The sequence below is a fragment of the Dermacentor silvarum genome, chromosome 3 (genome assembly GCF_013339745.2).
Source record: "Dermacentor silvarum isolate Dsil-2018 chromosome 3, BIME_Dsil_1.4, whole genome shotgun sequence".
Taxonomy (NCBI): domain Eukaryota; kingdom Metazoa; phylum Arthropoda; class Arachnida; order Ixodida; family Ixodidae; genus Dermacentor; species Dermacentor silvarum.
In genome coordinates this window covers 22,953,477-22,977,402 of record NC_051156.1, presented here as the reverse complement: position 1 = coordinate 22,977,402, position 23,926 = coordinate 22,953,477, and the positions used below count along the sequence as shown (strand labels likewise).

At 47.9% G+C, this 23,926-nt stretch overlaps 1 protein-coding gene across 4 annotated transcripts in view; it reads right to left on the bottom strand.

Moving 5' to 3' along the window:
- LOC119445377 (protein RER1-like) overlaps positions 1–23,926 on the bottom strand; it is a 138,200-nt gene that overhangs the window by 63,471 nt on the left and 50,803 nt on the right. For all 4 annotated transcript variants that reach the window (XM_037709684.2, XM_037709685.2, XM_037709686.2 and 1 more), the window contains exon 5: positions 291–426. In XM_037709684.2, the coding sequence (XP_037565612.1) occupies positions 291–426 (136 nt within the window). The remainder of the gene's footprint in view (positions 1–290; positions 427–23,926) is intronic.

Sequence of the window (23,926 nt, the reverse complement as noted above, 5' to 3'; positions counted from 1 at the left end):
GACGGGGGAAAAATTTTGTCGGTGTTCCGGGGTGTTTCAAGATATGTTCAACATTAACTTTAAGAAACTAGCCCGACTCACCACCTTGGTGAAAACCATGCCACATAGCTGCTTGCCAGCTAGTGCAAGCAAGCCAAAAGTGCCAACTTTTAGAATTAAAGCATTCTTTCTGTGCCACTAAACCCAGTGCTTCACGGTTCACAACAATGAAATTTTATTTAACAATGCCCCATCAATTTCGTTGAGGTGGGACTGGACTTGCAATGTAAGGGCAACGAATGCAGAGCTACCTTGATCTGCCGCTTCATGGTGAGGCAGAATAGTGTGATGAAGTAGAGCAGCAGGATGGGCCAGAACACGGGCACGTTGAATGCATCAAAAAATGTGCACGCTATTGCCACCAGCGTTGCCTTGGTGGCCGAATACCTGCATGAGACGTGACGGTGGTTGCAAGACAGATAACAAGAAAACACCATGGCAAGCGGCAACTGAAAAGTTCCTCACAAGAGAAGTGGTCATTTGCTCATCTGCTGCATTCTAGTAGCACTACTCAGTTTCCCAAGCCCAACAGCAAATTGTTGCAACAACTGGCTTTGCAAGCCGCAGCATACACAATATGTGCACCCTCTTGCAGTTGTAAAAAGCAAAATGTGCTAGTGTACTGCCAATGTGTTGATGACGTGCAAAGGTGGGTGCCAGAATCATGCACACAAAAACACCCGGGGCTTCACATAGGTCTTGGAATCTTGTCTCCGTGTTGCCTATGCGTGTAAACAAAGTGCTGCACTCTTAAACACGGCGAGCAGAGTAATGCGACTTAGTGGATCAGCTGGTTAACTAGTCAACTTGTAGCTAAGGTTGTCAATAAATGGAGCAACAAATACAAGAGGACTACACAGTACGAGCACCAACTCACAGCAATTTATTCGAAGATCAGCTGACACGGATATTTTTGTGGCAAGAAAGAACCAAACAAAAAAAAGAATGAAAGGCCAGGCAAACACTTCAGAATATAATACTGTTTGCAAGTTAAGATACTCTTTATCTGTCAGAGGCAGGCAATGTTACTGCACCTTGCAATATGGAAAGCATCCACAATTTCTTTCACACAATGGCAACTGTGATATTATAAAGCAGATGAAATTCAGCAAGCCTGCCGCTCGATAGCCAGCTGGGAGCTGGCTATCGAGTGTGATTGTCGCCCGGTAGACGGTGGCATGCGCTGTTGAGCAAGATAATCTTCTATCTCCCGAGGTCGTTGGCCAAGTCGGGGTGGCGGTGAGTAGGTGGAAAAGCCCAGCAACCCGAGACGTCGGTATGGGCACTGGCGGTACAAATGATCTGCCTCACCGCAGTGGAAGCACAAAGGCCGGCGGTCCGGTGTGCGCCAAACATCCGACTTCCGAGGGGTCATGCGTCGATCGTCAGCGTAATATACCGGTTGCTCCTGCGGAAACACAGCGGGAGGAGCGGCGGAGGGAAACGCTGAAGGCGCGCGTCGTTCTGCGATGTATTGTACCGGTTGGGCAGATGAAAGCGTAACCGGATGAGCCGCGTGAACTAACAGCGGGGGTGGTGCAGGGAGTAAAAAGGCTTCCGTGTAGGTCGCACGGCCGTGTTCAGTCGGTGCAGGTGCGGTGTAAGCAAGAGAACAGGTGGACCGGAGCGCTTGGTGAACTTCATCTTTTACGACACTCTCAATAGAGCTCACCGCTGCTTGTGACGTGCCGAAAGCCTTCTGTATTTCTTCATGCACGACAGATTAGTTTGCGGAGGTGGTCATCGTTGCTTCTGGTGGCCGTGAAAATATTGGTGGTGGATGTCACGTTCACTTGCCACTCATAGAAATTCGATCGTTGCTGAACCATTTTCTCCATACTTACAGTCTCAGAGGGCTCCGCACAAGACCAGCGAAGAGCTGCTCCCTCACTGCGCTGGGAGCTGGCTATCGAGCAGGCGGAGAAGCACGCGCACTTCTTTCTTCTTGTCCGTGCCTGCCTCAGTACCCACTACTGCTGGTGGCAATATGGTGGGTTCAACAGAAAGATCTGTGGTGCTGCAGGAATGTTCGAATAACCGAGCAGGTCCTTAAAATTGGTTGGTGAATGTAAAAACAGATTTTGAACAGCACACCACAGGACAAACAAAAAGAACCACCAGACACGGCGATATGTTCGGTAGTTATTTTTCTGTGTCCTGTGTCACATTGTTAGAAATGTGGTGTTTAACAAGACGTTCTATCAGCCCAACTACACATGCTCTTCATCGTAGTCTTTGGCTTGTCTGGGCTATGAATGGTCTCCAGGGTAATGTGACTTGCTCTCCGAAATCAAACTGTCACTTGTACATGTTTTCAAGTTTATATTCGGCAGTGCCATAGTCCCTCAATACTTTTCTGGTCACGAAACTCCGCCGTCACTCTATGGGAGAGCTTGATATGTCGCATGAAGCCGCCGCGCTGCGGCGCCACCGCAGCTGAGAGGCCACCTTTCTCCGTGTTAACCCCGGAGAGACTGCGGATGCAGCCGGCGTGTGCAGAAAGTTTGGACGCGTACTTTATATTTGTGATTGATTTTTAGGCAAAATCCGAATTCTGGCAATCTACAATTAAAGCGGCACGTTCGCCTGACGATGCCGTTCAGGTGTTGTGTGTCGAAGGGCCGTTCCGGCAACAAAGGCACTACCGAAAAGGTATCGCTATTGTGCATGCCGAATGTTCGTGAGATTAGAAGCGAGCCATACCACGGAAAGGGACGATTTCAGCTTTGAATTCAAGCATGTGCGTGTGTGCGCAAAGCACTTTGATCCAGCTCCGTACACGATCGTTGCCGAGGGACAAGCCGCGCCTGTGTGTGTGTGTGTGTGCGTGCGTGCGTGTGTGTGTGTGTGTGAGAGAGAGATTCTCAGTAGCCTGTTCTGTTTGCAACATTTGTTCCATTTATATATTGCAAATAAAATCGGTGCCTATTAGCACCTCCATGAGAACATAAGCACATATAAAAACTTTGTTCTGCTTTAATCAATAAAATATTTATGACCTGTAACCATGAGTGCACTGTCTGTGTGTTGATATTTATAGACGGCAAATTATTCGCATAACCACTTAGTTTGAGTTCTTGCCTATGGATTCTGGCAGCAACAGCGATTGACAATTCTAACATTTGTTTAAGGTTGCTACCTCAACGCTGCGTGGCTTACAAAAGGGTCATGCCACAGAAGTAATTTTGTTTCCTGAAGCACAGTAGGATTCCAGCCGTGATAAATGGGACATTAGGAACTTAGTGTAACACCAAAAAAAAAAACAAGATGTCAGTTTTCTGTGTCAATACACCTTTCAGATCGTTTTTGAGCTCTACACACAGCAGTGCTGAGTGAAAGCGAAAATTAAATGTTATTTCTCAAAAGAATTTTCGCGAGTTTAGAGAACGGCTACATTTGCTTCAAAGAAAGCTCGCGATTCAAATACTATTATGCGTCGCAGTTCACCAAGAAGGTATGGTACTGAGTGCAACGGACCGTCAATCCTTGTCACTCTACTTGTGTGAGTTAGAGATTAATAAGCGCAGTGCTGAGTCTGTCGGGCATAATAATCCGTTTGAGTTTTCATAGGCTATATTGACAACCAAAATCATGTTTAAAAACTTTGTCGCACATTTAGAATAATACGCACGAAAACTAGCATGTTTGCGATGCATGAAAATGACAATACTTCCTTTCAAGCAAGCGTTTCATTCACGGCTGCAATCTGCCGACGTACCTGTTTCAAACTAATTCTGACGTCATAGAACATTTTATGTTATGTGCGATTAGAATATGTCACCATCGCCTGAACGGCTCGAGTGCAATCGGAATTCAGTAACTGCACACGACCTTGAGCTCAGGTTGTCGTTTACTGGAAACGCCAAGCCGCTAATGTCTCATTCACATAAAAGTCACTTAAATGTTTTTAATCGTAGCCGGTTGCGCCAACTAACGACAGATTTCTCGGTAAGAAGAATTCTATGCGTGTCGTCTGCCGACACACGGAGCCACCAGCTGACTTTGAGATTGTTTACTTTTTGTACGCGCCTTGATTTAGGTTAGAAAACACTCTCAGATGTTCAAGTTTGGATACTGTAACTGCTACGACAAAATAGAATGTAAATAAAATCGAAAAAAAGCTGGGCTTTCGGCCGCAACGCGACCAGAGCAGAAAAAGTACCGAAGCCGCCTGCAGCGGCCGCTCGGCTAGGTGGCCTTTCTTTTACTATGGTGCCCCTAGCGGCAGGCGCTGGCTCTATATTAAACTGAGGCGGGAGTTTCGTGACCAGAAATAGCTATTAAGGGACTATGGCAGTGCCAAACAGTAATTTGAAAATTTCCATAAAGCTATCTCACGCACTGCATAACCACAACGAATACAGCTCGCTCAACTTACAGTTCTTCAAGGGACCGTCTACCATTTTTCAAGAATCTCCTACTTTGTAATGCCTACCATTTGAAATATGCAGCAGCTTCGATGCACATTGAGCAAAAATTTTTAAAACAGAATTTTTCGATCTCCATAGTTTCTTCTTAAAACTGTGTACGGATTCCCACAACAATGATTAGTGGATGCGGCGGCCGGTACAAGTGAGGAGCTGGAAGTGCATAGGGTTTCTACAGGAATGGTTACTTTTGCGCTAAACACTGAAATTATGACCATAATAGCCGTCCCCCATATGTTTAAGTCACTCATTTGCTTTTTCTTTATCTTGCATGCTGCCTACAGGCGCAGTCTGCATAGTGTCTTTATGTTGGCGCTGCTGCTGAAATCTAAGCCTTTCGTGCGACAATCTAGCAGGTAAATTATGGTAAGGAGGAATGCTGGCACGCCTTAAACACGGAACACATTTTCTACATCCTGAATACGATAGCAACCCTAGCACCACTCCCACAACGTTATTCACAGTGATGTGCATCAATTGAGGTTCAGTGATGTGGCTGTTTAGGCCTGTTCGTACAAGATATTGTCTATATCTGTGCTGGAATTCACCAATCAATTGAATTGAGGACCCATTGATGCACCACTCTGTCTGCACGAAGGCAGTGCCACTTTTCAGCATGCACTAACTGGAAATAAGAAAGAAATCACTCTATGACGCAAACAAAAGTTAGCAGAAGTGCATGAAATAAAATTTCAGGCAGAACATTAATGTATCCAAGCAAAATATGTCGCCCTGAGCGGGTTTATGGGTTTTGTGACGATACATAGAGTAGTTGACACTGTTTCAACGCCAAGCGAGGCCACATGTCATTTTGCATAACTTTCAGAGCTAATGAAAAAATTTGGCTAGGACAATACAGCGGTGGCCTAGTGGCGATTTGGGGTTCACATTTCGAAAGGGGGCGCAATAGAAATTTCCGAGTTGTCGGCCATCCAAACATATAAGCTTCACAAATGTTTCCAAGAATGGAATCACAGATTGGACAAATGCATTAAAGGGAAACTGAACAGGATAAAAAAAAATCGAGTTATAAGCACCATTTGATACTTTTGAACACCCTGAACACGAAAATCGACAAGAAATTTGACATGGCGCAGCCAAAAACACGTTATTAGCAAAAAAACTCCGAGCTGCGACTGGGCGTCAATCCATGGGTCCAGAGAGCCCGCCGCAACGTGACAGCTTCTCACCAGGTACTGCGACTACCTTCCAGACGATTTCGCACAGTTCAGTTGCTGTTGTGGACAATTTTGATCACTTAGGGGTGATTGGCGTGACACCATACGTGTTTGAACCAGTGGCCCGACGAGAAAAACCTACGCCAAGCGCGAGCGAGATCGCCAGCGCAGAAGTTGGAATGGCCGCAGCCCGCCGGATACGAGGACCTAATTGCGACATTTACCCGCGTTGACAGTATCGCCTGGTCAGTACCAGGCGATACTGTCAACAGTTTTTCTGAAGCTGTACCATGTTATATAGCCTTAGCAGTCACAGTGCGATTGTGTTATTTCATACCGGGCGTCCTTATAACAGAATACGGAAAGAGAGACTCGTTTTGTACACAGTGTATTCTACTGTTGCTGGTTTGTAAGTAATAAAGTGCGCCTGCCGAATTGCCCTGAAGGTACACATCGCACGGAAATTATTGTACTTGCAATATAATTTAATTCAGTGTAGATATTAGGTCCAAAGATGCATTCTGCTGTGCTGTGACCGCAACAAACAATGCGTGCAATCATTGCATTATTCGATCTTGCAGCGAATGCGGAGGCGCACTGTCAGCACAGTGCATTTTGCATTTACCAAGTTACTAAGATAACAATACAAGGTGCAGACGTGCCAGAAAAATATACGCCGCACGAAAGTGAATTTTTCTTATTTTTGCAGTACAGCTGTGCTGTTTTGTGACCCACGGTGCTAGAAGCAGCATTCGACGCCGCGACGGTGTGCTTGGGCTGCTTGCAATGTTGAGCGAGAATTTGACGAAAAACAAAAAAGTGTGCCACTGCACGTTGTTATGCATATCTATGTGGTTTACTGTAGTTCTATTTGATGCTTTTTGGCCCTTGATTCCCGGTTGTGTTGAAACGATCAGAGGTAAAAGCCCACCCTTGTCGTTTCACGCTTTTGAACAATCCGCCGCTTTCCTTAAAGCAAGTGATGTAAGCACGCAGGCGTATGGGCACTTAGGTATCCGAGTGCGGCCGGATGCCTGGCGTGATGCTGAAACTTTATTTTAGGTGTCTTTTCTACCTGACGTATATTTCTGTTGCGACAGGTGTTCCTGCATGCACTGCAGTGCAATGGAAGAAGAATGTTTGTGCTGCCAGGAAGTAAACGAAATTCTTGCAAGACGGAAAACAAAGTGTATCACAGAAGGCTGCTCTCGGTGGCAGCGATTCATTCCGTTTATGAGCAAAGATCGATGGCACCACGCCTGGCCTTAGTCGAGCAGATTTCACCGGAATTCCCATTGCACGCATCAGCGATAAACTCTGATGGTAATCACTGTCCTGAAAATGTTTTGAACGGAGAAGAGTGGTTCTTGAAGGTTTGAAATTACTTCGTTTCACCGCTGCGATCCACTGAGCAGCTTGCTTTTCTGCCGTGGGAAATTGTGAAATATGACAGTGCTCGCCAGTGCTCAGATGACAGATGACATGCGCCAGTGCTCGTACAGCAGCACAAACGGACGGCGTGGTGACACTGTATGCTTCTTAGACGGAGTTCTCCTTGCGGTAACAGTCCTTTGAAGCGTTAGCTGGAAACGCAGGGTGGAGATCTTGATTATTTGCGATAAAGGCCACGGATACAACCCGACTGACGCGCAAAACCTGCACACGCTTTCCGCGCGGGCGCCTGGGACCCCTATATTGACGTCATTTCCGCTAGCTTTCCCCTTCCGCCGCCGCCGCGGGCTGACTCCGCGAGCCGCGGTGGGCGTAGCATAGCTGCGAATTTAATTCTTAATTACGCCGCCGCTACTTGTATGATGCAAAAACAAAACTTCGTACCAGGGATTCCAAGTGTCTGCGCTTCAGAAAAACGTCACTTTTTAAAAATCTAAAACCTGTTCAGTTTCCCTTTAAGTATAATAGAGAGTACTTTGAAGGTGATAAGATAAAATGTTTTGTAAGATCAAAAATACACTGCTTTTAAAAAGGAATTCAGTTTTTTTTTGTACATATTCATGCCAATTTTTTTAATGTTGGCAATATTATATCACTAAATTACACTGTACTAAAATGAAGAAAAAAACCTTACAATTTGGTTATGACCAAGAGACTTTCCCTTTACAAATACAGTAGACTCGCGATAATTCAAACTCTCGGTTAATTCAAACAAATTTCAAATTTTTGGTTGGCCTGCTATGTATTTAATGCATTTTAAAACCGCTAATCCAAACTGCACCATTGCGTTGGACATGGACAAGCAATAATCCGGAGCCCTCCACTACAGCGTGCCTCATAATCAGAACTGGTTTTGGCACGTAAAACCCCAGAAAGAAGATGCCGCGAAATATCTGCTGCTTTTGTCACTTCTAGCTGAACATTTGCGTTATTACATATATCACAAACAGTCGCAAATAAAGCTGATTGCCTGCCTACACGTGTCAAAGCGGCCAAACCGCGTGCACCAACAGAATCGCGTATTGAGAGAGAGAGAGAGAAAAAAAAAGGGAACCACTGAGGTGACTGAGACCGCAGTCGCGGAATATACAAAAAATTTCACGCTCGGCCAACTTGCACACCAACGCGTTTTATTTTTCCATCACCTGCTGCGCCGCCGTTTGCATCATGCCGCCTCGAGGGAAGTATCAAACTCTTTTTGTAAAGGAGAAATTGGCTACAATAGAAGTTGTTGCTGGAGTGAAGATTTCAGTAGCACTGAAATATCGGATAACTGACAACCATCATGAAAGCAAAGAACAAGCTTTGGAACAATGCAAACCGAATGCAACATGTCTCTAGGGCGGAGGCGTGCCGTGTACAGCATAAACAGCATGGCACGTGGCGTGCGCTGCCGCGTGCACCAGTGCGGTATCGGACGCTCGTCACTCTCATTCTTGCCCAATCATCCGTACGACACCATGTGCATTCTACCTGTATCAACGATTTGGAAAGACCATCTATTTTTCCACTATGGGAACAACAGCTGCTCAAGCCTTCCTGTCGATGCGGCCCGAGTCGACAAGAACGCTACACCACGCGCTGCCGCCACGCAATGTTGCAAAGGGTCGGCGGTTACTACGCAGTTATTGGGAGGTCACGGTTCGGCGGCACTCCGTTTACACGTTGCCAATTGCTGATCGCAGTGATGTTTTACCTTTAGAACATCGAATTTTTTTTTCCGCCAGAAGCGACATAGATAACGTAATTTTACGGCTCTTGTGTGGCTGACGTGGTCGTAATGCCAAGACCATGATGTCCGAGACCTTCGCAGAATGGCGGCATGCTGCAGTAGTTTTCGAAATTTACACTGCCGGCCAACTAGAACGCTTTGCTCACGTGTGCAGAATACAGTCATGTCACGCTGGTGACAACAAGCTAGATAACAACAAGCTGGTGATAACAACCTAGAATTAAAAAATCGCGGCAGCGCTTGCAGTTTCGAAGTGACAGATGATCGGAACCAGGCGCCACATTCAAGGAGCTACACGACGCTGCACTTCGTTCTTTACGTGGACATTTATAACGAACTACTGATATAACGACTACTTTTGCTGTACTATCCAGTTTTTTATAACTGGGTTTGAATGTACTATTGAATATATGTTAATGTTTCATTACAACACAAGTTGGTACGTTGCCCAGAGTCATATTTATGAGAACTTGTGACAATTCAAACAAAATCCTGGGGTCCCCTTGAATTATCGAGAGCCTACTGTACTTAAATCACAGCGCTTATATGTCTAAGAAGGCTATTTTGAACTGTTTGCACGCACTCAGCATGGATTAGAATAAGAGGAAACACAGGAAAGCGGGAGCGCAGAGATGTCGAGGCGCAGCACTCTGCACACTTCTAATGACGCCACTGCCTGCTGAGAGAGTATAACATAAAACTAAATTATTGCCATTCATGCGAAAACGTCAACTGCTTTCTCCCATGTACGAGGTATTCCACTTCTCCTGACAAAACAAGTGCATGCGCCATGCGGCCAAGTCTATAGCGCTGAGCAAGGTATCGCCACGAGGATAAATAAAGTGGACTACGCTGAACCGGTCCGCAAATCGTTACAACATTTTTTTTATTAGTAGTAACCACAACTGACCCGGATAGAATTCACAGTGCATTAAACCCGAGTGGAACTGGCCTTTTATTTTTTTTTTTGTCTGACACCCTGGTTTGACTATCAGCAAATGCTGGTGAGTGTGCGAGTGAGTGCATGGCAGTGCATGTTTGTAGATGTGAGTGTGATGTAACTTCCAAGCAAACTCTGATCTTGCTCTGTATCAGTGATACTTTAGTGAGCTCGTAATACACGAGTTATAGGCCTGTGAGTTCGAATCAAATGAATAAGTGGCGGATTCCATGACATTTAATGAAGTCTGACACCATGATTCCATTAGAATGAGCATGCCCCTAATTACGTGAATCCGAAAGAGCCTGTGTAAGTACGCGAGTCCGTGTCTGATTGTGGTGAGTGAGTACAAGTGCGCCAGGCTTACTTCCGTATTCATAAATAGACCTTAACTGGAAGAGCATGCTTGACTTGATATAAATGACGCCTGTCGCGCCGAAGGAACGCAATGCGTGTCCAGGGCAAGGTAACGCCAGGCGTCAGTTATATCAAGTCAAGCATGCGTTTCAAGTTAAGATGCATTTCTGAATACGGGGGTTAGTCTGGTCTTTGTGAGCCTGTGTGAGTACAATTTCAGTGAGTCTCAGTGATCCCAAAGCATGAAATATATTTTGGGAGCGAGTCTGAGCGAGTTCAGTTTATTTTGCCGACCTATGATGTCATGCCAACACTGCGAACTGATGCGATTGTCATCAGTGCATACTCAATTCATCGGCAGTGCCAGCTTTTCCTATTCGGAGTCGTCCTTATCACTTGACGAACAATTTTATCGTCAGTTAATTCCACCCACAGGTCGAACTCGTCAGCACTGGTGTATCGTTCAAATTGTGAAAACGATGCGCCTCCGTCTAGCAACATCACCAATGTTCAGCTTGCTCTGCCTGCTGGTCACTGGTGTCTCGAGACGGTGCCCCATGCTGCCTTGCCGTTCCTACTCGTAGCGTCCTTGCACACCGACAATAAACCTCTTATCAGTTAGTGGAGGTTACTGGTGTCCCCCCCGTCGCTTGCACCCTGGAGCTTCACACTCGAAAGCTGCCACACATCATGACCGACAACACAGGCCCGCCGGCGCCTTCGCCCCAGTCTGTCATCTGCACTGGGGTTCCCCGCCAACGTGACCCGGACGTGTTCAGTGTGTACTGAAGAGGACGAAGAAGCGCTCTTGCGTCTGTTGCTATGCGCGCGATCAGCGTTTGTGGACAACTGGTAGTCGACATTACGATCCAACAGCGCCCACAGAGGTACACCCGGACGCCAGCAGCATCGGACTTGGTACAGTCCTAGCGCAACAGAAAGACGGCTACGACGAGTACGTCATCGCACGTGCAAGCCGCACTTTACAGAAGACTGAAGCCAACTACTCTGTGACAGAAACGGAGTGCTTGGCCATTATTCGTGCTCTCGTCAAATTTCGTCCATACTTTTATGACTGCCGTTTTGACATTGTAACCGATAACCACGCCCTTTGCTGGCTGTCCTCGTCGAAAGATACGTCGGGTCGCCTCGGCTGATGGGCACTTGGCTTACAAGAATATGACATCCGCGTTGTCTACCAATCGAGCAGGAAGCACTCGACGCCGATGCGCTTTCCCGATCACCGATACCTTCCGATGTGGCTTCAAGTGTCAACGCCCATTGCCTCCATGTCAACCATCAACGTCGCTGATGTGCTGGACGAGCAGCGTAAGAATCCCTTGCTTTCAACTGTCCTGAATTTCCTCCACGATCCATCCGTCACACTCTCTTCTCAAACACTTCGTCGCCAAGCTGCTCACTTCGCTGTATGTGACAACGCCCTTTACTGCAGAAATTATTTGCCTGATGGTCGCAAATGGCTGCTTGTGATACGACACATGCGTGCTGACATATGTGGTTATTTTCATGCTGCTCCTCATAATAGTCACGCCGGCGTTATGAACACTGTAGGGGTTGGAGTCGGGCATATCCAAAGTGGTAGCTGGCCAATGACGTCGTCCGCCTCATCCACGCTGAAGACATTGAGGGGAGGAACAGGTTCTCATTGAGAACGAAGAGTGCTGGGTTTATTTACATTATTTACATGAGAAGTAGGAGACCGAGACGTTACGTCTCATCAGTCTAGCATGACTAGGTCGAAGCACACCTTGATCGAAGCACTGCCTACATCTCAGGGCAGATAGGAGAGCACTCCCGATGGCCCGCAAAAGTCTGCTTAAAAGCCCTCTGTCTAAACTGCGGTCCCACCATTCTCTAATCGGAGCGTCGAGTCATCGAAGGGTCCGCCTTGAAGGCGAGGGTGTGCATAATCCCCCGGCGCCTTCGTTTCTCGACCACATTCGGAGAAGTGCCCTCGGGCATACACTGCTCACTCCCCCACAGAAAGGAGAGGACACTCGTAGAAAGGTGGCTTCGCGCCTGACTTGAACTGACGCGTCTGGGTTCCCTGGAATGAGCCAGCCATCGACGGGTTTGTTTGGAGAACGGCCTTGGCGGCCAACTGGTCTGTCGAGCGGCCGTGAGAAAGCGTCGTAGTAGACGCCCTTTTCCAAGAGTCTCCTCCTCCTAGCGTCGTGACACGTACTCTTTGAAAGGTGTAGAGGCATGGTGTCGCCGCTGATCTTTCCCGGCGGGACGTTTTTCAGCCTCCCGTAGTGATTCGTTTCAGGCAATCAGAAGATACTTCCAAGATCGCTGCCCCCGCTGGTCGTCGTTTCCACTGGCACAGCATGTATCACTTCGTGCGCGCTTTCACAGCGTGCCAATGGCATAAAATTCAACCGCGCCCTCCTGGCGAGTTACAGCCGCTGGGCCCGGCCCTTTGATCGCGTCGGCATAGATCTATACGGACCACTTCCCTGCAGCTCCTCGAGTACCCGAGAGAGAATTGTCGGTGTCGACCACTTGATGTGCTACGCCGAGACTGCCGCACTCCCAATGGCCTGGGAGTAGTGCGGACGTGTGTCACATCGGCTCCCGTTTCTTCAAATGCTTTCGCCCGGTTTTTTGCACTGGACCTGTGAAAGCTATGTGATTTCGGAACCAGCAACTTGCAAGGAACCTGTGAATACCATTCTACGAGACTTGGACTGTCAGTCACGTTGTGGATGCGCTAACCTTCTTGGACGCGCCGAGTACGGGGCGGCTTAAGCTTTGCCCGTAGATGTGGCAGGTGTGCGGGTCCTGCACGCGGTTTGAATGTTTTGCTGACCCTATTCTTTGTTCCGGTTCATCATGCCTGGGTCCATTACCGTCGAAGGTATGGAGATTAACCCGGAAGAACTGAGCAGTTCCGGATGGGTGGCGCCGTTCACGAAGAAACACAAGAAGAAAGCCGAGTTGTCGCACATGAAACAAACTGCTGCTGATTCAAATATCGTGGCAAATGAACGCTTCAAGCAAGTGGGAAAAGACAAGTTCAACACAGTAGTGGCTGCATCCAGGCTGCCAAGACTACCTAGGGAGCAGGTCAAGGTAATTGTACGCACGAAGGGCAGACTTGACGTGGCGAAAGGTGACATCGTACACCTGTCATGGGCTTTGTACAAAGCTGCGGCTCTTACCTCCGCCCAGGCAAGCGAGGATACAATATGTCCTAACAAGGTGCAAAACATTCTGGTTATCGCTACGCCCAACGATCATCGTGTTGTGGTGTATGCTTCTATCCAGCAACAGCAGATTCAAAATAAAACTTTTCAAGCCTCGGCTTATGTGGCAGGTCCAGACGGCACTTCCAAAGGGGTAGTCAGAGGGATTGACCCCGAACTAAGCCAGCAAAAACTCAAGAGATTATTTGTCACACCCAGAAACCACACAGCTCTGGAAGTCAAACAAATCAAGAAAACAAGAACAGTAGTGATTTTGTTCAGGGCATGCGAGTGCCTAATACAGTTGTATGTGGCTCAACTCTAGTCAGCTGTTCGCTGTACATGCGACGATATGACGTGTGCTATACGTGTGGTCGTATCGGGCACCGCACCGATGTCTGTACAGCCAAAGAAGAGGATCTTAAGAAGTGCAAGATTTGCGGTCTAGAAAAAAACACGGGACAAGGGGAGGAAGAAGAACATCCCTGTAACCCGGTTTGTGAAGCGTGTGGTGGCCCCAACCCAGCGGGTGATAAGGCTTGCCCAAAGCGCTTCCAAATTCCATACATTGTCCGAAGACGGAGGCGGCTAAGAAGAAAAGCTAGGATCAGCGTACAAAAGCAAACGCGTGACGCCAACGAGCAGGCTTTACGTCAGAAGACGCCACCTGCGCCCGGAGGAGGCTCCATCCTTTGCAAACGCTCTCCGTCGAAAGACCGCTCACCGTTCAAGGGGGCGCTCTCAATCAAGGGGAAGATCTCGATCGAGAAGTGCAGGTCCAAGGGAATCCAGACCCACATCCCAGTCCGGCAGGCGAACCACGTGGGCAGACATAACCAAGGAAGAAACAAACAACTCGTCCAACAACGGTGGCAAGAAATTGCCCAAGGAGAAAAAAGAAGGTAAGGCACAGTCAGAGCATGGCAGTGATTTGCGTATGAAGGCGCTAGAAAATGAAAATTGCCAATTGGGGCTAGAGATAAGGTTGCTCAGAAGCATGATAAACGGCCTCAGTAGCCATCTCTCGACGCAAAATGGTTCGACTTCTGGTCCGTCTTCGGCTGCAGGTACGAACAAACCCAGAGCTCTTAACCCCGACCCAGATACGGATTCAGACGAGCGGGAAAGGATGAAAGGCACAGATGAGCCAGTTAAGAAAGGAGGTCCCACCCCTTTCGAGACTAGCCTAGGGAACAGGCTTACCGCCACTGAAAATGCGCTGCAGCAAATTACGGGTACGTTTTCAGGAATAAACTCTAGAATTACTCACTTGGAATGGCTTAACAAAGCCTCCCTAGCTAAGGCGGATCAGGCTCAGAAAGGAGCGGACCCGAGTGATGGCAGTATGGGTGCCAAACCCATACATTAGTAATCAAAATGGCTGTGATCATTAAAGAATTTTTCAAAATTTGGCAATGGAACTGTGCGAGCTTCCCGAAACGCAGGCACTCCTTGGGGCAGCTTGTGAGGTCGGTGAAGCTCAAACCATAAGTCATAATTCTACAGGAAACACTGTTGAATTCCCAGGTCTCACTACCGGGTTATCGCACTGTGGCATCCAGAAGTGAGAAAGGACGGGGTATTGCTACATTGATCAAAAACAATATGTCCTTTATTGAACACCAAGTCCCGAAATATAAGACAGGGTTTGAGATCCAGCTCACGGAGGTAATCCCTAGGAGGGCCCAGGATGCGAGTGTTTTCATCCTCAATGTATACAGCTCACCCTCTGATAAGAGGAGAAACTTCAGCAGCGCACTAACTTCACCAGTCAAGCTAGCCGGGAAAGCCCCTTTAATAGTGGCAGGAGATTTTAATGCCCCAAACCAGGAAAGGGGCTACGATTATAGTAGCGTCAAAGGCACGAGGCTTGCCATATGTGCTGCAGAGCTCGGCTTGACCCTTGTCACTGACCCGCGATTCCCTACAAGAATAGGAAACTCGGTTTGCAGGGACACCACCCCGGATCTGACTTTCGTGCACGGAGTAGATGGCGACTGGGACAACCTTCAGGAAAGCCTGGGCAGCGACCACTACATTGTAGAACTCATACTTCGAGCTACAGTATAGACCACTTATAACGTAACCGCTTATACTGCAGGACCGGATATAGTGCGGTCTTTTCAGACTCCCGTTAATTTTCCCATAGCACTCCATGTATACACGTATCGCTTATAGTGCAGTTGCAGGAAACGAAATACCGGTTACAGTGCGGCTGCCTGGGAGTACGGAAGTGAGCGGAGACGGCGAACGCTCCCCTCAAACGGGCGGCCCAAGGAGTGCTCGAGGAAGAAAGAGAGACGAAGTGGAGGAGAAGGGCACGCGATGCGAACGAACAGCCAGTGAGGCTGAAACCAGAATCTTGAGTGCGAGTCGTGAAATATCATGGCGTGCATAGCAAGCGAGGGCCACGAAACTGCCAATGCTCGCTTCACGACTTCACAATAACGGCAGTACACGAAGCTTCAGGGAGCGGGCGGCGCCGGCACAGCACGGCGAAAGGCGCACGTGGAGACCGTGGAATGTGAGGGAGGAGGGTGGCAGGGAAGCGGATTTCGCCTCGGCAACTCCACCGCTTCGGTGGCTCCCCTCGCCCTCCCTCGTAGCTTCCTCACTTTCGACTGTCACCGCGCGCGCTTGCCGCTGTGCAGGGGCCGTCGCTCCAGCCAGCCCGGCGCCAGCTCCCCGAAGTTTCGTTTTCTGCCGTTATCGGGAAGCGGGCGTTTGCTGGCGTGGGCAGTTTCGTTGGCCTGCCTGGGACAGCGCCGCTGCTTCCCTCTGCGCCGTAGCCGCAGCGTGCAAGGCCAACCTGTGACTAGAAAGTAGAGGAAGCATAAAGGAGAAAGAAGGGTTCACTGCCATTTTCTACGCGTGGCTGAGATGTCGGTACGTACACGCATGTTCCGGCGCAACGCAGAATCGGCGACCTTGCCATTTGAGAGAGGGTGAAATTTCGGCCGCATCTTTTTTTTTCTGTTTTGTTCGCGCGCGACATTGAGGGGTCTCTCCTAAGTGGTGACGGTCGGAGGCGCCGCCGCGTTATTTGGTTCGAATTAACGAGATTCGATTGTAAATTGAATGCAAACGTTCTAGCCGCATTCCTCGAGTATCGCATACGCGTGGCGGCTAGGTGCACATGTGCAGGCCTTGAAAATTGTTACTTTGGTTATAGTGCGGTACCGCTTATAGTGCAAATATTCGCGACTTTGGCCACTTACGTTATAAGCGGTCTACACTGTATAACCAAACCCCTCAGAACATTCGAATTCACAGACTGGGACCTCTTTAGAAAAATCAGCGGAAATCAGACTCCGGAAGAAGAGACATACCAGGAACTTGGGTATTTCCGTGCTCACGTTGGTTTCGACGGGAATTCAGGGCGCAGGCTCCTTTCCCAAGCGTATCACCCCTGAAGGAAGCCGAACGCCAGGCCGGGGTACGCTTGTACCCTTTTGAACCAGTGGGTGCCCGGCGGCGGTGGGAATCGAACCCACAGCCTCCCGCAGCCGAGGCGGGCGTTCTCATGGCATTGTTAACATCGCTTGCCCGTCTTTGTTCAAACAGCGTGCGATTGATCACTTTGCATATATTTAATGATGTGTACCAAATGTGGAACCTATGTTATACCCACCCCTTATGTAATACCCCTTCTGGGGGTCTTTAAGGACAATAAACTGAACTGAACTGAACTCTTGAATAATATGAACAAAGCGGTAAACGAGGCCACGAAGACAATAACTACCGACTTCGAGGCCCCGGTAATGGATGCCAGAATGGCGTACATGCTTGAGGCTAAGCATAGCATAATTTCTAGATGGAAGACGCAAAAGCTTAATCGTAAGCTCAGGGCCAAAATTGCAGCTCTAAACAAGGAAATTGACTCATACGCTGTACTGTCGTCGCAGCAACAATGGGAGCAAACATGTGCGGACACGGATAGTCGTATGAGAAGAGGCAGTAAATGGGGCCTTCTCAGAAATCTTAATGACAAACAATCCAGGTAGACTAGCTCAGGATGATCAAAGGGCTAACTAGTCATGGTATGACGGAAAGCAATATCACTCAAAACCTTCCTTGGAAGGACAGTGACACATGCAGGGAGGCAGAGAAGGTCCCATACCCAACCGGGATGAGTGCCCCACTCCTTGATGATGCCTTCTCTGTATCACAAGTTAGACACGTCCTTTTGAGCCTCAATAGCAAGTCTGCTCCAGGACCAGATGGCATCACAAACTTCTTAAGAACTTGGATGACAAGGCAATAGATATTTTAACAAATGAGATCAATCGAGTCTGGGAGTCGGGGAAAGTCCCTGATGAATGGAGGGCGGCCAAGGTAGTTATCATCCCCAAGCCGGGAAACCTACTAGTATGGAAAACCTCCGACCCATCTCACTCACTTCATGCCTTTGGTCGCTAGCCAAATTAGAGGAAAGCTTACAAGAAGCTGTTACCATTACAGAGGATTTCCTCGCTAGCATAGGGTTAATGCTCTCTCCCACAAAGTCAGAGCTGCTCCTGTACAGGAAAGTGAGACAAGGAGGCAAAACTATAGGATTAGCACCACTGGACTCGCTTCCTATTCGGATACAAACTAAAGTGGGCACCTACATTCCCAGAGTTGATTCTGTTAAAATTTTAGGGCTAACTATTAATTCCAAAGGGCATAATAGAGAACCCTTGAGTCGTCTAACAGGACATGCAAACAATGTTCTAAAGCTCATTGCTACGGTAGCTAGCTGCAGGTAAGGATTGAAGGAGGACAATCTCATCTGGGCCTTTCAGGCGTTCTTCCTAAGTCACGTATCTTACACTGCACCTTATTTAGAATGGACACGAGCTGAAAAAGCTAAGCTTGACTCCCTCATTCGAACGGGACTCAAACAGGCCATTGGACTGCTAGTCTGCTAGCACGGAAAATCTGCTGGCACTGGGAATCTACAATACTATTGATGAGATTATTGAAGCACATTGCATAGCCCAAATCACTCGACTCTCTGCCACTAAACCTGGCCTTAAAATTCTGGAGGAGGCTGGCATTGAACCCAGGCTGCAAGAGCAAGGTCAATCCTACAAAAGTTGCATCAACGTAAGCTGGATGTTCCTTTTGTTGACGCAGCACAGTATCCCACAGGGGAAAGATTCTCCATAACAGTGGTAGACGTAGAGGGGAAAATCATTAACGCAGCTTCTGTAAGGGTCAAGACGTCCCATGAGGCGGAGGAGGCTGCTATCGCGTTAGCTATTAATACCCACTAAATCTCTCAATAAAGATACCAGGTCTCTATTGGTAACAGACCCCGTACCCCGTAACATTCATCCAATGTTACGGGGTACATTGGACGTGGGTCGGAAGGCTGCAAGAGCAAGGTCAATCCTACAAAAGTTGCATCAACGTAAGCTAGATGTTCCTTTTGTTGAAGCAGCACAGTATCCCACAGGGGAAAGATTCTCCATAACAGTGGTAGACGTAGAGGGGAAAATCATTAACGCAGCTTCTGTAAGGGTCAAGACGTCCCATGAGGCGGAGGAGGCTGCTATCGCGTTAGCTATTAATACCCACTAAATCTCTCAATAAAGATACCAGGTCTCTATTGGTAACAGACCCCGTACCCCGTAACATTCATCCAATGTTACGGGGTACATTGGACGTGGGTCGGAAGGCTGCAAGAGCAAGGTCAATCCTACAAAAGTTGCATCAACGTAAGCTAGATGTTCCTTTTGTTGAAGCAGCACAGTATCCCACAGGGGAAAGATTCTCCATAACAGTGGTAGACGTAGAGGGGAAAATCATTAACGCAGCTTCTGTAAGGGTCAAGACGTCCCATGAGGCGGAGGAGGCTGCTATCGCGTTAGCTATTAATACCCACTAAATCTCTCAATAAAGATACCAGGTCTCTATTGGTAACAGACCCCGTACCCCGTAACATTCATCCAATGTTACGGGGTACATTGGACGTGGGTCGGAAGGCTGCAAGAGCAAGGTCAATCCTACAAAAGTTGCATCAAGCGTAAGCTAGATGTTCCTTTTGTTGACGCAGCACAGTATCCCACAGGGGAAAGATTCTCCATAACAGTGGTAGACGTAGAGGGGAAAATCATTAACGCAGCTTCTGTAAGGGTCAAGACGTCCCATGAGGCGGAGGAGGCTGCTATCGTGTTAGCTATTAATACCCACTAAATCTCTCAATAAAGATACCAGGTCTCTATTGGTAACAGACCCTGTACCCCGTAACATTCATCCAATGTTACGGGGTACATTGGACGTGGGTCGGAAGGCTGCAAGAGCAAGGTCAATCCTACAAAAGTTGCATCAGCGTAAGCTAGATGTTCCTTTTGTTGACGCAGCACAGTATCCCACAGGGGAAAGATTCTCCATAACAGTGGTAGACGTAGAGGGGAAAATCATTAACGCAGCTTCTGTAAGGGTCAAGACGTCCCATGAGGCGGAGGAGGCTGCTATCGCGTTAGCTATTAATACCCACTAAATCTCTCAATAAAGATACCAGGTCTCTATTGGTAACAGACCCCGTACCCCGTAACATTCATCCAATGTTACGGGGTACATTGGACGTGGGTCGGAAGGCTGCAAGAGCAAGGTCAATCCTACAAAAGTTGCATCAGCGTAAGCTAGATGTTCCTTTTGTTGACGCAGCACAGTATCCCACAGGGGAAAGATTCTCCATAACAGTGGTAGACGTAGAGGGGAAAATCATTAACGCAGCTTCTGTAAGGGTCAAGACGTCCCATGAGGCGGAGGAGGCTGCTATCGTGTTAGCTATTAATACCCACTAAATCTCTCAATAAAGATACCAGGTCTCTATTGGTAACAGACCCCGTACCCCGTAACATTCATCCAATGTTACGGGGTACATTGGACGTGGGTCGGAAGGCTGCAAGAGCAAGGTCAATCCTACAAAAGTTGCATCAACGTAAGCTAGATGTTCCTTTTGTTGAAGCAGCACAGTATCCCACAGGGGAAAGATTCTCCATAACAGTGGTAGACGTAGAGGGGAAAATCATTAACGCAGCTTCTGTAAGGGTCAAGACGTCCCATGAGGCGGAGGAGGCTGCTATCGCGTTAGCTATTAATACCCACTAAATCTCTCAATAAAGATACCAGGTCTCTATTGGTAACAGACCCCGTACCCCGTAACATTCATCCAATGTTACGGGGTACATTGGACGTGGGTCGGAAGGCTGCAAGAGCAAGGTCAATCCTACAAAAGTTGCATCAGCGTAAGCTAGATGTTCCTTTTGTTGACGCAGCACAGTATCCCACAGGGGAAAGATTCTCCATAACAGTGGTAGACGTAGAGGGGAAAATCATTAACGCAGCTTCTGTAAGGGTCAAGACGTCCCATGAGGCGGAGGAGGCTGCTATCGTGTTAGCTATTAATACCCACTAAATCTCTCAATAAAGATACCAGGTCTCTATTGGTAACAGACCCCGTACCCCGTAACATTCATCCAATGTTACGGGGTACATTGGACGTGGGTCGGAAGGCTGCAAGAGCAAGGTCAATCCTACAAAAGTTGCATCAACGTAAGCTAGATGTTCCTTTTGTTGAAGCAGCACAGTATCCCACAGGGGAAAGATTCTCCATAACAGTGGTAGACGTAGAGGGGAAAATCATTAACGCAGCTTCTGTAAGGGTCAAGACGTCCCATGAGGCGGAGGAGGCTGCTATCGCGTTAGCTATTAATACCCACTAAATCTCTCAATAAAGATACCAGGTCTCTATTGGTAACAGACCCCGTACCCCGTAACATTCATCCAATGTTACGGGGTACATTGGACGTGGGTCGGAAGGCTGCAAGAGCAAGGTCAATCCTACAAAAGTTGCATCAGCGTAAGCTAGATGTTCCTTTTGTTGACGCAGCACAGTATCCCACAGGGGAAAGATTCTCCATAACAGTGGTAGACGTAGAGGGGAAAATCATTAACGCAGCTTCTGTAAGGGTCAAGACGTCCCATGAGGCGGAGGAGGCTGCTATCGCGTTAGCTATTAATACCCACTAAATCTCTCAATAAAGATACCAGGTCTCTATTGGTAACAGACCCCGTACCCCGTAACATTCATCCAATGTTACGGGGTACATTGGACGTGGGTCGGAAGGCTGCAAGAGCAAGGTCAATCCTACAAAAGTTGCATCAGCGTAAGCTAGATGTTCCTTTTGTTGACGCAGCACAGTATCCCACAGGGGAAAGATTCTCCATAACAGTGGTAGACGTAGAGGGGAAAATCATTAACGCAGCTTCTGTAAGGGTCAAGACGTCCCATGAGGCGGAGGAGGCTGCTATCGTGTTAGCTATTAATACCCACTAAATCTCTCAATAAAGATACCAGGTCTCTATTGGTAACAGACCTTGTACCCCGTAACATTCATCCAATGTTACGGGGTACATTGGACGTGGGTCGGAAGGCTGCAAGAGCAAGGTCAATCCTACAAAAGTTGCATCAGCGTAAGCTAGATGTTCCTTTTGTTGACGCAGCACAGTATCCCACAGGGGAAAGATTCTCCATAACAGTGGCAGACGTAGAGGGGAAAATCATTAACGCAGCTTCTGCAAGGGTCAAGACGTCCCATGAGGCGGAGGAGGCTGCTATCGTGTTAGCTATTAATACCCACTAAATCTCTCAATAAAGATACCAGGTCTCTATTGGTAACAGACCTTGTACCCCGTAACATTCATCCAATGTTACGGGGTACATTGGACGTGGGTCGGAAGGCTGCAAGAGCAAGGTCAATCCTACAAAAGTTGCATCAGCGTAAGCTAGATGTTCCTTTTGTTGACGCAGCACAGTATCCCACAGGGGAAAGATTCTCCATAACAGTGGTAGACGTAGAGGGGAAAATCATTAACGCAGCTTCTGTAAGGGTCAAGACGTCCCATGAGGCGGAGGAGGCTGCTATCGTGTTAGCTATTAATACCCACTAAATCTCTCAATAAAGATACCAGGTCTCTATTGGTAACAGACCCCGTACCCCGTAACATTCATCCAATGTTACGGGGTACATTGGACGTGGGTCGGAAGGCTGCAAGAGCAAGGTCAATCCTACAAAAGTTGCATCAACGTAAGCTAGATGTTCCTTTTGTTGAAGCAGCACAGTATCCCACAGCGGAAAGATTCTCCATAACAGTGGTAGACGTAGAGGGGAAAATCATTAACGCAGCTTCTGTAAGGGTCAAGACGTCCCATGAGGCGGAGGAGGCTGCTATCGTGTTAGCTATTAATACCCACTAAATCTCTCAATAAAGATACCAGGTCTCTATTGGTAACAGACCCCGTACCCCGTAACATTCATCCAATGTTACGGGGTACATTGGACGTGGGTCGGAAGGCTGCAAGAGCAAGGTCAATCCTACAAAAGTTGCATCAACGTAAGCTAGATGTTCCTTTTGTTGAAGCAGCACAGTATCCCACAGCGGAAAGATTCTCCATAACAGTGGTAGACGTAGAGGGGAAAATCATTAACGCAGCTTCTGTAAGGGTCAAGACGTCCCATGAGGCGGAGGAGGCTGCTATCGCGTTAGCTATTAATACCCACTAAATCTCTCAATAAAGATACCAGGTCTCTATTGGTAACAGACCCCGTACCCCGTAACATTCATCCAATGTTACGGGGTACATTGGACGTGGGTCGGAAGGCTGCAAGAGCAAGGTCAATCCTACAAAAGTTGCATCAACGTAAGCTAGATGTTCCTTTTGTTGACGCAGCACAGTATCCCACAGCGGAAAGATTCTCCATAACAGTGGTAGACGTAGAGGGGAAAATCATTAACGCAGCTTCTGTAAGGGTCAAGACGTCCCATGAGGCGGAGGAGGCTGCTATCGCGTTAGCTATTAATACCCACTAAATCTCTCAATAAAGATACCAGGTCTCTATTGGTAACAGACCCCGTACCCCGTAACATTCATCCAATGTTACGGGGTACATTGGACGTGGGTCGGAAGGCTGCAAGAGCAAGGTCAATCCTACAAAAGTTGCATCAACGTAAGCTAGATGTTCCTTTTGTTGAAGCAGCACAGTATCCCACAGCGGAAAGATTCTCCATAACAGTGGTAGACGTAGAGGGGAAAATCATTAACGCAGCTTCTGTAAGGGTCAAGACGTCCCATGAGGCGGAGGAGGCTGCTATCGCGTTAGCTATTAATACCCACTAAATCTCTCAATAAAGATACCAGGTCTCTATTGGTAACAGACCCCGTACCCCGTAACATTCATCCAATGTTACGGGGTACATTGGACGTGGGTCGGAAGGCTGCAAGAGCAAGGTCAATCCTACAAAAGTTGCATCAAGCGTAAGCTAGATGTTCCTTTTGTTGACGCAGCACAGTATCCCACAGGGGAAAGATTCTCCATAACAGTGGTAGACGTAGAGGGGAAAATCATTAACGCAGCTTCTGTAAGGGTCAAGACGTCCCATGAGGCGGAGGAGGCTGCTATCGCGTTAGCTATTAATACCCACTAAATCTCTCAATAAAGATACCAGGTCTCTATTGGTAACAGACCCCGTACCCCGTAACATTCATCCAATGTTACGGGGTACATTGGACGTGGGTCGGAAGGCTGCAAGAGCAAGGT